Source organism: Ptychodera flava, chromosome 8 (genome assembly GCF_041260155.1).
Source record: "Ptychodera flava strain L36383 chromosome 8, AS_Pfla_20210202, whole genome shotgun sequence".
NCBI classification, from domain to species: domain Eukaryota; kingdom Metazoa; phylum Hemichordata; class Enteropneusta; family Ptychoderidae; genus Ptychodera; species Ptychodera flava.
The window spans coordinates 43902181-43915908 of record NC_091935.1 but is presented as its reverse complement, the minus strand read 5'-3'; the positions used below and the strand labels follow the sequence as shown (position 1 = coordinate 43915908).

The 13728-nt window shown below is 39.0% G+C and overlaps 1 protein-coding gene across 6 annotated transcripts in view; it reads right to left on the bottom strand.

The window, feature by feature from the left end:
- The window catches only part of LOC139139392 (general transcription factor 3C polypeptide 3-like), a 500706-nt gene that overhangs the window by 49763 nt on the left and 437215 nt on the right, over nt 1–13728 (bottom strand). For all 6 annotated transcript variants that reach the window (XR_011553793.1, XM_070708296.1, XM_070708298.1 and 3 more), the window contains one exon: nt 534–632. Coding sequence is in view for 5 of the 6 variants with exons in the window: in XM_070708296.1 (XP_070564397.1) it covers nt 534–632 (99 nt within the window). In the remaining variant the exon portion in view is untranslated. The remainder of the gene's footprint in view (nt 1–533; nt 633–13728) is intronic.

The following is a 13728-nucleotide window of genomic DNA, read 5'->3' as shown; positions in this document are numbered from 1 at the left end:
GGAAAAATGCAGAAAAATATTTAACTAATGTCTACTCATGCAAATATATGCTTATTTAAAAATAAGTGCTCATGGCCTTCCCTAAAGATATGTATATCAAATCATATACTGATAGAATCTGATGAGTGGTTTACATAATTTTTTACAGATTTTTTTAATTTTTAAAATTTGCAAATCCTTGGCAACAGCAAGAAATCTAAGAAATATCTTCACAGATTCTGATACTTTCAAATGATATTTCAAGGCTGGTGGTGCTCAAGTTTTCAAGATATCCCAATAAGCAGAGTGACATAAAAGCAAATAAACATACATACATATGTACATAGTATGTACATACAAACATACATACATACATACATACATATATACGTACAAATAATATAACCAATGACATACGCTGTCACTGATCCCATAACCTTCAACTGGTAAACCAAATGGGAACTTAATGAACATTAAAGCATATTAAATGTACTTGTTTTATTCAAATAAAGTGACAGTGCCCATATGATGAAGGAAATATTCAATTATCTTACCTTTAACATAAGCCTCAGACAAAATCTATTATGTCTGGAATCATGTGTATAAATGATGATTTGAGTGAACAAATTCCATAATTGAACACTTTGTGGTCTCTGCGGGACAAAAACATATGATAAAATTGAAATACTTCTTGATAACAATAGAATAAACAAGTCATCATTGATGAAACAGTCCCCACTTGTTTCAAGGGTACTTTTATTACAAGTCCTTGGAGCAGTTCGTGTAAACTCTAAAATAGGAGACATTTGCTATACCGGGGGTAGTCATGACCTTTTGTATTGGCCAATAACAGAAGGGCATTTTTCTTGAATATTTAAATTTGTGAATGCGAAAGTGAACGAACGATTTTGCGGGAACGAGCCAATTGGCATCTTTCGGCGGGTTTTAACCCTAGTTGACAGATATTCAGTGTCTTTCGGATGAAAATATCTCCAAAATGGTCTACACTTTAAAATGGCAGCTTTGGAAGGTGGTACGTGCGAGATTTTTCTCGTTACATCATTTCAAAGTTAGTCATTGAAATACGCAAATCGCCATTACACTTTCCTGCGATTTTAACGTTGACAGTAGACTCATTTTTCGGGCATTTTACAATCATAGTTCTAGCTTACTTTGTTATTTCTTATATCATTCGAAGGGGCAGAAAACCAGCTTTCTAATGATGCCTAACAAGTGGCTGCCACGGATAGGTTTGCAACAGTGCGTGCAGGGGTAGCGCTAGGATTTCAAAGTTACTAGCCACAGATTCCTTGCGTGGCGAATTGGTCATACATCTTGTTAGCCACACACAACTTTCTTTAGCCACACTAAAATTTTGTACAATAAAATCAAAACAAAAATATTTTAAGGTCTCATCTTGTTTGAAGTGCCATAGACTTCACATGCAATCCACCCCTACCCCCCCCCCCACCCCCCTTCTCAGACAAGGACTTTTTGAACGCAACTGCTTGTTACACTTCTTTAAAAGACTGGTATGCGCATGACTGCTTTTCAACAACTTGAAGATTAGATCTTGTTACAACAGTCACACCACCACCTTTCCATTTAGCCCTAGGTTGCTGGTTGACATTGTAACCGCTGATTGAAGAATGAAACTCCGCCAAAATTGGATCGGACTGACTTTTGATCCAAGTTTCTGTGATTTTTAATGTCATAGACCGCCAAGAAGAACCCAAGGTGCGACAAACACAGGAAAACGAAGATTGTACTGCCATGTTGCCAGCATTGAGCCAAGACCACACAAAAAGTCAATGATAAAATACAGCTCCCAGGATAGGTAAAAACACGAAGTAAAATCAACAGTAAATGGACTGAGTCTTTTACAAGTCATTGTTGATGACACAGTCCCCACGGACAGCAAGGATAGAGTCCTGTTCATTAATTGGGTCTGTGATTAAAAATACTGCAATACTAATCTGTATTGCAGTCTTAACGGCCAAGAATGAGCTCCATAGTGCTGAAAATGTAAAACCAATCTGGGCTGCCACCCTAATTACAAAAATGATTCAAGTAGTAATTAATTGACAGGATATTGCCAAACATTTTTCATTCTATTATAACAATGACAGATTATCACCTGTACCATATTTCATACAATTTGAAGTAGTACTACTGGGCATACACCCTAAAAACAAAAATTCATCGTGTATACAAATAAGCAAATTAATTTAAATGACGATGCTAAGTGTCACTGAATTGAATAACAGCACTGTGAGATCAACATCTATACCATGTTTCATCAAATTTGATGTAGTATTTCTGGACATATTACTCAAAACAGGGAAGTTCATTAATTATGCAAATTAAAAATTCATTAATATGGCACTGATAAATGTCATTATTCACTTTTTAAGCAATGAGAGCACCAAGTTTCATGAAATTTGATGAACAATTTCTTGGCATATCAGCCTTACTTATGAGAAATCATAATATATGCAAATCAGCAGTTCATTGATCAGACATGATATTGCTTCCTATCTTTGCGCGCCATTGCACTATTGGGAATAAACATACCGTAGATCTGTACCATGATTTATCAAATTTGATTAAGCTCTTCTAGACATATTACACTAATCATGAAAGTTCATCAAATTTACAAATTAGCAATTAATTGACATAATACTTCTTAATGTCTTCACACAGTATTAAAGTAATGTGAAATTAACATCTATTCCAGAGCTGACTGTTGTGGAATTATACCAACTTTTGAAGGAAATTTTGCAAGTGTAATTTGTAGCAAATGTGCAGTAAGCAATGAGAGCACCAAGTGCTCTCATGCAAAATAATTTGCTGTATGGAGTTTGCGGCAAATTTTCAGTAACATTCAAATTAATTTGCCACAAGTTTGCTGCAAGGATTGTGCTGCAAATTGCTGCAAAGAGTTTGCAGCAACGTTGCGGCAGGGAGTTTGCTGCATATTTGCAGCAAGTTCACAAGAAACCTAATTTGCATCTGAAAAATGAACCACCCGCATATTTGCGGCAAATAGTTTGCTGCGAATTTACTGCAAAGCTTACGGCAAATTTGCTGTAACAGTTTGCGGGAGGCCTAAAATTTCAGTAAGGGTATAGCCGGCTGGCCATATCATGCATAAATACAGCCAGGACTTCTCACCATGGACAATGATTGATGTGAGTAATAACAAATCCTGGTTGAAAACAAGGCAATCTGGAAGCACTGCATGCCCGTCAGAGGGCATGGTACTTAAAACACAGTCACTTGTGATTCAATACACAATGGCTGCATGCTGTGTGGTATGCATTGTATACACCACATAGTGACCGAGCTGGTTTTGGGCAAGTTGGAATCAGGCAAGTTGGAATCGGCAAGTTGTTGGTATTGGGGAGTTGGAATCGAGGGAGTCAGTTCTTGGCAGGTTGGAAAAGGTGGGAGTGAACTGTCATCCCATATTATATAGCTTTGAAGAAAGCAGTAAAAAGGCAGTTTTCAGTTAGTCTGCAGGTATTGACTGGCCCAGCAAGTCCTGGAGCACTTTGAAGGCATTGGAGGGAGCTCACACCAACATGATGCCAGAAAATACAGAAGTGGGAGGAGATAGTTAATGAGACTGGCACAATGGTCAACAATGTGGCCTAACTGAAAAATATCCTCAAGAGGGAGATCATTTTAGGGGCATCGCCGCTGGCGAGGACATCCACAACAGGGGATGTATCAGTTCTGTGGGGAAGATGTAGTGCCAATCAGCCAAAATGGCAACTCCTGGTCCAAAGAATTGCGCTTTTCGCAAAGCAGTCTACATCTTTGAAGGTGATGTCTGGCAGGCCATCTGAGAACCTACCCAGGGTGAATTGTTAGGACACACAAAGCCTATGAGAGGCTCCAGAAGGTTTGTGATGACCGAGGCGATCCCATAATTGTCGAGAAAGCTTTCCGTCAGAAACATGCGGAAAACATTGTGGCCAAGGAAAAGAACTGAGCTGGAAGCCGACCCCAGCCTGCTTTCTTCCAAACATCCAGGCAGCTTGTGCGGAGCATGGTCATGGCTGGCTTTGAAACTTGATATACTTTGCCAGGAGGGACGTTAAGCATTGACATGAAGGCCTTGCGTAGCTGCTTATAGTAGTTTCCTTCCAGGGCCTGGTGAAGCCATGCCCATTTGGAGCATTTCGGACATCCAAACCACCATATGACTGTAATTGTGTAGACATCAACAGTCCTCAAGGTCCAGGAGTGGTAGTTCAATAATGATGCCAACCATGTCATCCCCCTGTGGTTGGGAGAGCATTTTGTCAAGAACAGCTAAGGCCCACATACTGTGGCTTCTTGCGCTTCTTGACAGAGTCTGGCCTTCACCACTCTCAAAGTCTGTGAAACCAATGGCCTTCAAGAAACAGACCGAGGTCTGGCTCCTGGAAGACTGGACCAGCGGTGTAGCAACATCAGTCATGCAGGGCATTAACCAGCTCGACAGTATGGTGACCAACGAAGGAGAACTTGTCACCTGGTCAGAGACATCTGCCACAGTGGCACCCTGGTCGGAGTACAGATGCCCCATACGCCATATTACCTACTATGACGACTAACAACCCAAGTATGCTCACCTACGAGCCAGCATTCTGGCGTATGCACACATTAATCTCTGCAGCATGCTTTCAAGATTTAATCTAGGCTGTCCAGGTGGTCACTCACAGCATCTATGCCCAATAAACGGCATTTCGCAAGCTTTTTGGAATTTGTGCATTTGTAGCCCCTAAGGGCCCAGTGGCTGTGGTGAGGAATGCTTTTTCTCCTGTTTGTTAGGGCAAACATACCTTCCCCTGGTTGTCCTGGCCCAATGGTGTGACAAGGGCAAGCAGCCATACATGCTTGATATGGAACACACAGCCTACCTTTCCAAACCCCAACACAAGAGGCAACAAAAGGACCTACCTCTCAGCACTGCACCATGCCATGATGAACTGCTGACCTACCTGAATGGTGGAGGGGCAGTGGCAAAACCACCGGATCAATTGAGCTATTCTGCCAGAGAGAGTCCCTATTGACCCATCGTCTAGCCAGAGCGATGCAGGTCAGAGGGGTCAAGGCCTAGACCTATCACTGCTTCTACCACTTGAATGGTCAGACTGAGTGGACCCCAGAAAGGGGGCCCAGGGACATTTCCTGCGTGATCATCTTGGACGAGGTCTGCATCATTGCCCGGCCCATTCTGGAGACTTTCCTTCACTAGGTCAAATACAGGGGTGTCCAAGTTATCTGCCGCGGTGACCACCCCAACTACAGCTGATTGCAGGTGAGACGCTACGTATATACACGAGTGGCTGCATTGCAAGATTGATTCCTATGAGGAGGTTTAGGGTCAACCACTAAGCAAATTGGACATAGCTCTGAAGGCCCTCAAAAGGAGTGTCTACCATCAGCCTGACAAAGTCCAGTCTAGAAAGATGCAAAAGGCACTCCCCAGCTGCCGAGGGTAGGATTGGTCTGTTCATGTTGAGGCCTGGACATCTGGTGGCCTTATCATGACCTTGAGACAGAAACTTTACAGCCAAGCACAGGGGCTACTATTCCAGGTATAGATATTAAGCGCCTGGCCCCAAAATTGACAAAGTGTGTGTCAAGTGAGCAAATCTGCACCTCCTGTTTGCATAATAGTCACATAACAAGCATTTTGCTGAACCTTCCAAAAACCAATTTTTTGGAAAACGTTTGTCATATGACCATTATGCAAATAATGAATGTGTACCGTACACGGTCAGATTTCCCAATATCAGGGCTTTCAGAAAATATATACTTTATTGGGGTTTGGGACTTTTATAACTGAGAAACAAATAAAAATCTGAGACATATAATTTTATCTTTAAGGTAGCTGGATATAAGGTATAAGGTATCCAGCTATCTTAAAGATAAAATATGTCTGAGATTTCAATCTTAAATTTACATGTCTCAATTAATATTAAAATGGCACTGTGACACATTGCAAACCCATCACGGGAAATGATTCCTTCATTAAGGTAGCTAAATACCAAATCGTTCATTTTTCTGTCAAATTTTCAAAATTCTCTGAGAATATGCCTTGAAGTAAGAACAAGAATTGAGATGTGTCGCAAGTTCAAGATAAGGAATGGTTTCCGTGAAATTCACGATTTTTAAAAATCAAAACAAATGCACGTGGCTTTCCCGGTTAAATGGGGGAGCTTTTGTAAACATTGTGGACACATTTGCATCGCTATTTGCATAATCCCCCTTGAGTGACACAACAGTGCATGGCACTAGCTAATTTACATAATGAAGTGCTGTGACTTCTCCAAACACAAGGATTACTTCCGTCTGTAAACAATAAACCGTACTCTTTGTCGAAGCCTAGTCCAATAAACAAGTATTCGTACAGTTCCAGACATAGTCTACACCAGACAGCAAGTCATTTTTCTCAGTGTGGTCAAGACATCATGTCAACGACGATTTCTCAGCAGTGCGACGTTTTATCACTCTTTGCTTAGGGTTGGTCGGAGCCTGCACATGCCGCTTTACGGTGGTTGACGTCTTTTTCGCAATGTTAGATAAACAATTACAGCGTTCATTCCAGGATTTAAAAACAACGGGCCACTGTGGGCCCCAACTCCTGTCCCAAGGGGGGGATTTTAGAAAGTCGGGGGCCATCATCATCACACATGTAAAAACCTTGAATTTTCTGCAGAAAATACTATAGTCTATCAAGTCAAGAAAAGGGGAATACTGGAGATCGGGCGCCCCATAACCAACCAAGCCTATTGCAAAGTTGTCCCCTGTACGTAACAACAGCAAACCGCTTGGTTTGATTCAATTGTTTACGTAACTTATGTGATTAATTATTAATATGTCCGACTTGAACAACTGTACAAATTGCTAAGGATTATGATTTTGACTGTGGAAACGATGATGATCTAAGCTTAGCGCACCGGTAGGATTTCTCCGAGAGTGGCCCTTGATTTGCACGCATCGACAATTACTCATACACTCCTACTACCTCCATGCACTGATACAGCACGAGAGTGTAACCCGTACGACCTAAATAAAGTGATCGGCACATCAACTTTTAAACATAACTCGTATGTATTAGCAAATTTACGATCATTGGTTCTGGCCAAAGTGTTTTTCACAGCGGTGTTAACGTTGTTCTATGCAAAGACCTGGCTACTCTGGAAAATGAGATGTGTCCGACCTACATCATAAAATGTGTTGCTCTTCAAAACGATCATGGATGTTTTCCTTGCAGAGTTCAACGTTTCGTTTGTATGGACGGTAGACGTTGCAAACTTTTCAATTTAAGTGACTGTCCGATCATCCTTGGTTCATCAACTATACCGGCGTTAAAAATCCGAGTGTCGAGTAGCTTTCCACCATTACGCAGCGGCCAGTGCCGTTGTTTTATATTCACCGGCCATGCCACATGCACCGTTGCCCCTACATCAGTCCTTTCTACCGAGCTTCCTGTGTACCACTATATATGCTATAGTGGGTAATTGCAATGGTCGATGGGTAACTGAATCATTTTACATGTCACACTATGACTGAGGTAATGACCTTCAGGGAGCTACGCGAATGTATGAACTATGTGAACTCTGCGTGATCGACCCATTCATAGAATGTTGCGCCCTTAGTGGTGCATCAAACGTAGAAATGAGGGCCATTCTAGATTTTATTGCGCAATGGCGTGTCCTAGAATTAACTCTGCAATTATTGACTATCAAGTCTACGGTTCTGCAATTTCTGGGGAACGCAAACAAGCTTATCTACATATGAATTTAATGACTGCTGACATACCAATTGTTTTTTCCCACTGAAGCCATTCGCTGTGGCGATGTGTCGACACGTAAGGTTCCAAAAATTGGTAGTTTTCCGCGATTTATTTTATTTTCCTGGGACTTTTTCTCTGAACAACTGTCATTTCCGGCCGACATCATCACTAGGTAACAGAGTATGCCCGTGTTGAGGCTCGTGCACGTTTAATTATCAAATGCCGTAGCATAGAAGTATCAACACATGTTTTTTGCGTTTTTCTCGAATTCAATAAGTGAATGAAGTACCCTTCTTTGGCACCTCGTCAATTCGCGCTCACAAATACTAGCTGCTTGAAATTCACACTGTCCATTGGAAACATAATAATAATACCACTTAATTATCGCGGAATTAGTCTTCTCTGTACAGTTTACAAATTGTATAGTGCTGTTCTGAACAATAGAATTACAAAGTATTTGGATCATAATAATATGTTAGTTGATGAGCAAAACGGTTTTCGCAGAAACAGAAGTTGTCAGGATCATGTGTTTACCTTGTCATCCATTCTTCGCAATCGCAAAAACTTAGGACTTCAAACATATACTTGCTTTATTGATTTGAAAAAAGCTTTTGATTGCGTCAATCATAAGTTGTTGTTCTCTAAATTAAGGTATTTCGGGGTTGTGGGGAAAATGTTTAGAGCGATCAAGTGTATTTACAGAGCACCTTTTTGCAGCGTCAATGTTAATGGTAAATATACAGAGTGGTTTGAAATACTCAATGGCGTACGACAAGGTGATGTTTTATCACCTACGTTATTTTCTGTATACATCAATGATTTAGCAGTGAGTATCAATGACTTACGTTTAGGGATCCCAATTAATGATTTCAAGGTGTCTATTCTTCTATACGCAGACGATATAGTCATTTTAGCCGAAAATGAAGATAATTTACAATCAATGTTGTCAGTTGTTCATAATTGGTGTTTAAAATGGCGTATGGTAGCTCATGATTCTAAATCACAGGTCGTTCATTTTAGACCAACTCATATACAACGTAGTACTTTTCAATTTTGCCTCGGAAACAAAGTTCTTATATATACAGATAAATATAAGTACCTTGGGGTTATTTTCATGAGCACTTGAATTTTGACTTTACTGCGTCTACACTTGCTGACTCTGCTGGAAGAGCCCTGGGTGCCATAATGTCTAAATTTTCCCTCCTTAAAGACATGGGGTTTGGTACATACTCGCATTTATTTAATGTAGGAGTTGTTCCCATTATGGATTATTGTAGTGGAGTATGGGGCTTTAAGAAATTCAGGTGCTGCGATTCAGTCCAAAGTAGAGCGATTCGTTTCTACCTTGGGGTTAATCGCTTTGCTCCCATTCATGCCATTACTGGAGATACGGGATGGGCCTCTTCACGGGAGAGAAGGAAGTTGAATATGATAAGAATGTGGAACAGGTTACTTGTGATGCCTGATAACAGGCTCACGAAGAAAGTGTTCATTTGGGATCTTAACATTAATAATAATAACTGGTCCTCAGAGGTTTATGATGTTTTCAATGAATTAGGGAGGGCTGACATATTTGATTCTGTCGTATCATGTAATCTGTCCATGGTAAAGGACCTATTATATAATCACACTAAATGGGAATGGGCTAGCTCTGTACAGAGCAAACCCAAGCTACGTACGTACGTAACTTTTAAAGAGACCTATGGCCCTGAAGAGTACCTAAAGGTAAATCTATGTCGGAGCCAGAGGTCTCTCATTGCTCAGTTGAGATCAGGTACCCTCCCCTTGCGTATTGAAACGGGTAGATTTCAAGACCTAGACGTAGAAGATAGAATTTGTGAATTGCGTACCCCAGAAACGGAAACGCATTTTCTGTTTTACTGTAAGGCATATGACCATCATCGTAGAATATTATATGACAAAATTATAGAAAAATTAGCAAACTTCAGTGACTTATCAGACCCTGAAAAGTTAAAATTCTTATTTACAAATTGTTGTAGACCGTTAGCTCGCTTTGTTGAAGCAGCTTATACTGTCAGGAAAACTTTTTTGTATCACCAGTGCTAATTTATTGTACTTTACTGCTTTGAAGTGACCTGTAAGCCCGTGTGGGCTGGTTGCACGTATTGTATTTTTACAGTTTTGCATTTTGTATTTTGTCTCAGTTGCAGCGGAGAGCTGCGAGTGCAAATGTCACTATAATAAATATCCATACCATACCATACCATACCATAATGAACTCAAAATCCGTGTCTGGGATATGCCTTTGTTTTTTTTTAATGCTCTCTTAAAGGTGTTAGATGAAGGTGCTTTTCAAGGAATTTTAATTATCACGCCATATAATTTGAATGGAGTCTCCGAGAAAAAAATCGCAGACATGGTTTTGAAGGATATTGTCAAGGCTTGTCAATGAAGAAATTCCAACCGGAAATCTTGCAGCGTGTTTGCATAAGGCGGGAAAAACCGGTTTTTGGAAGGTTTAGCAAAACGCTTGTAACGTGACTCTTATGCAAATAATGACCGTGTACTGTACTTGGTCGGATAGCTCTATATCAGGGCTTTCAGAAAATGTATACTTTATTGGGGTTTTGGACGTGTTCAATTGAGAAAGAAATAAAAATCTGAAAGTGTCTAAAAGGTATTTAGCTACCTTAAGTGTTGATTACCTTTACCATTCTGAATATAATTATTCTTGTTTTCGTCCAAACTTCGTAAACATATTCCTTGTAATATGTAATTAGCATCTTTTTGCATTGTCGCAAATATGCTTTGTATTCATAATGTTATTTTAATTAATAATTTTGCTGGTGCCTATGACAGCTTAGTGCACAATCATCAGAGACAAATTATCTTCGTAACACAACGTTTTTTACCAGTTGATTACTATCACATGGTACATGTGGTACATTATGTACTGGTATGGTGTTTACTGTCATAGTTTATTATAATGGAATTTTTGTTCAGAAAATAGAGACAAATAGACGCTTTTTTGCTCTTTGTTGTACTTATACAAGTATGACTTGTGTTTCCAAGCATTGCTTTCCACGTGCTGAATGAAGAGCACAAGAAAAACTGCATTGTAAATGTAACAATTAGCTTTTGCAGTTTTTGCACTCACTTGTTGCATTTTTTGCCCTCGCTTGGATAGAATTTATTTTGAATTTATTGAATCTGCAAGAAATGAAATTCTCACAATCCATCAGTGAAATTAATTTTACGTGCATTATTTTCACGCAGATTGACAGCAAGGAAAACTAATTCTTGCTGTTTTGTTACAAGAATTTTGTTTTTAACAGATTCATGGCAGGTAAATAAGGTCTCACCAATTTTAAAGAAAAAGAACAAAACAAATTAATGCAAGAAAAAATAAAATCTCGCAGGATTCTCACAAAAAAGTGAAGTGTCAATTTCCCGCTATTTTCTCATAACATTTTCCACTACCGGAAGTATACCCCGTAATGTCACTGTATATTGTACACTGCTCATGTACCAAGTTTGAATATATCTGTTGATGCATGTCCATGTAATGGCTCTGGACAAAAAAAAAAATCATGACAAAATGGCCACCTAGCAGCCTTTTAGAGTGTAACAGAACACAAATTAATATTCATGCAGTCAGTGTACAGTAGAACGTCCTAATACCAAGTTTGAATTAAATTTGTTCAGGTGTACATGTAGTATGCCTGTGTAATGGCTCTACATGAGGAAAAATCATGACAAAATATAGTCACCTGAGAGCCATATTAGATCAAATTGTAAAACAAATTGACCTACATATGTATAATATAGGGTTACTGTGATATGTGTAATTTAAAAACAAAAGAGTCAATAAATTTGTTACTCAGCACACTCACTTGGGGCATGTTATTACCAGTGATAAGACTGATGATGTTGATATTGAACGACAAAGACATAATTTCTGTGTTAGAGCCAATATGCTATTGAGACACTGTAAACACTGTTCTCTTGATGTTAAGAAAGTGTTGTTTTCTGCTTACTGTAGAAATATTTATTGCTGCCATTTGTGGTTTAACTACAAATCAAAGGTTTTGAACAAACTAAAAGTTATGTATAACAATGCTTGGAGGAGGCTCCTAGGTGTATCTCCTGGTAGCAGTGCTTCAAATATGTTTGTGTCTAACAATATTATGTCTCTCGGGGAAGTTATCCGACAAAGTATTTACAATTGTAAATGCAGAATTGATAGATCTTCAAACGCATTGATTTCTGTTATATGTAATTCAGACTGGAATCGCCACAGTAAGATTTTCCGTCTCTGGAGAAAGCAGTTGTTCACAATTTAAGTCTTTCAAGTGTTTATCATTCTCTCTGTTTCTTCTTCGTTTTTTTTCTTTGTTTTTGATCATTTCAGTTTAATGTTCTTTTTGTTTGTGTAATGCTGATATGGACACATTGTCTGAAATAAACTTTAATAATAATTAATATAAGTATTATATAGAAATAATAACGCGAATAATAATAGGTTCAATTTCCGTGAAAATTTCACCATATGGGTATTTTGGGTCGAAAAGACCAAATATGATATCGAATTCACTGCCCAATGTTTCTATGGTAACCATTTTAGGGGTTGAAAATTTCAGTTTTTCTAATATCCCATGAAACGTTATTTTGATTGATATGAAAATTATCTAGTGGGGGAGTTCGGGTCAGAGAACACAAAAACCAGACTTATTTTAATGTTTCGAGTTGCCATGGTAACTATTTCCAGAACAATGTCATATTATGGCAAATTTCTGTGCCCAGTTTGGTTTGACTGCATTTATCTAGCTCGTCCCAAAGTGACGGACGCATCTTTCAACCTTTCATTTTGGTGAAAAACGCATTTATTGATTCGCCAAAGGCCTGTGGATTCGCTTATTTTTGCACAAGTGCTACGTGGACATAGGAAAAACTTCGACTCACCCTAGCCCTCTCGATTATTGAATACAACCATGGTCGATGATGAGAGTTCTCGAATCAAAAACTGTAGCCGTGCTTGAATACAAATATCTTCTCATTAAATATCGTCATTCTTGATATACAAGAGTTAGCTTTCCGAAGCCTGTCACCCTGTTTTTTCAAAGTTTGGAGAAGAGCGGCATTTCCATCTGAATTATTGAACGACGTGACACGCAAAATTCCATCGCATATGTTCCGGCAATATGTACAGTAGAAATACGCTGCAGTTAGTAAGCTTATAAGCTTGTACTCCACAAAATGGCTGCAGACAGTGTGAACTTTCTGAAAGGATTTCCTAAACGTCCTACTTGGTACCTCAGACACTCACATGTGATATCCTGAAAAGTATTCTCTGCAGTAATTCCAATTTCTGTCAACATTCCATCATTTTTAAAGGTCAACGACATGATAGCACGAGATCGGAGATGTTCTACTGTCACGCGCACGCACTCTCAATTGCGCATGCTCCGGGATTCGCATCGCGTCTCTGAAGGGCGTGCGCGTGTTCCAACAGAGAAGAACGCGAATTGCATCAGGCAGGGTCTCTGCCAGACTATACACACCTCTTTTTCAGAATTCCCACACAGCTTTAATGAACTGTTATTAGATTTCTATATGATACTTATAGCCCCTAAACTTGTAATAATAATAATAATAATAATAATAATAATAAAATAGGTGATTTACCAAAGTTGGATGAAATCTACAAAATATCAATATAATAAACTCTGTCATTAATGGAAATTTTTGAAATTTCTAAAGTTTGATATTTATGTTCATGTTTTTTCATAATGAAAAGCAAATTTTTGAGATAAAATTCAGGCCTAGTTAATTACGCAAATATTTTTCATATATTGTCACTTTGGCAAAGTAATTTTTGGGTTATGAATGGCACAAATTTGGTCTACAAACAGACAGAGGGATGGATAGATGGTTGAACATAGAAACTCACACACACACATACTGATAGTGTTGAAATCAGCACAGAGGTTCCA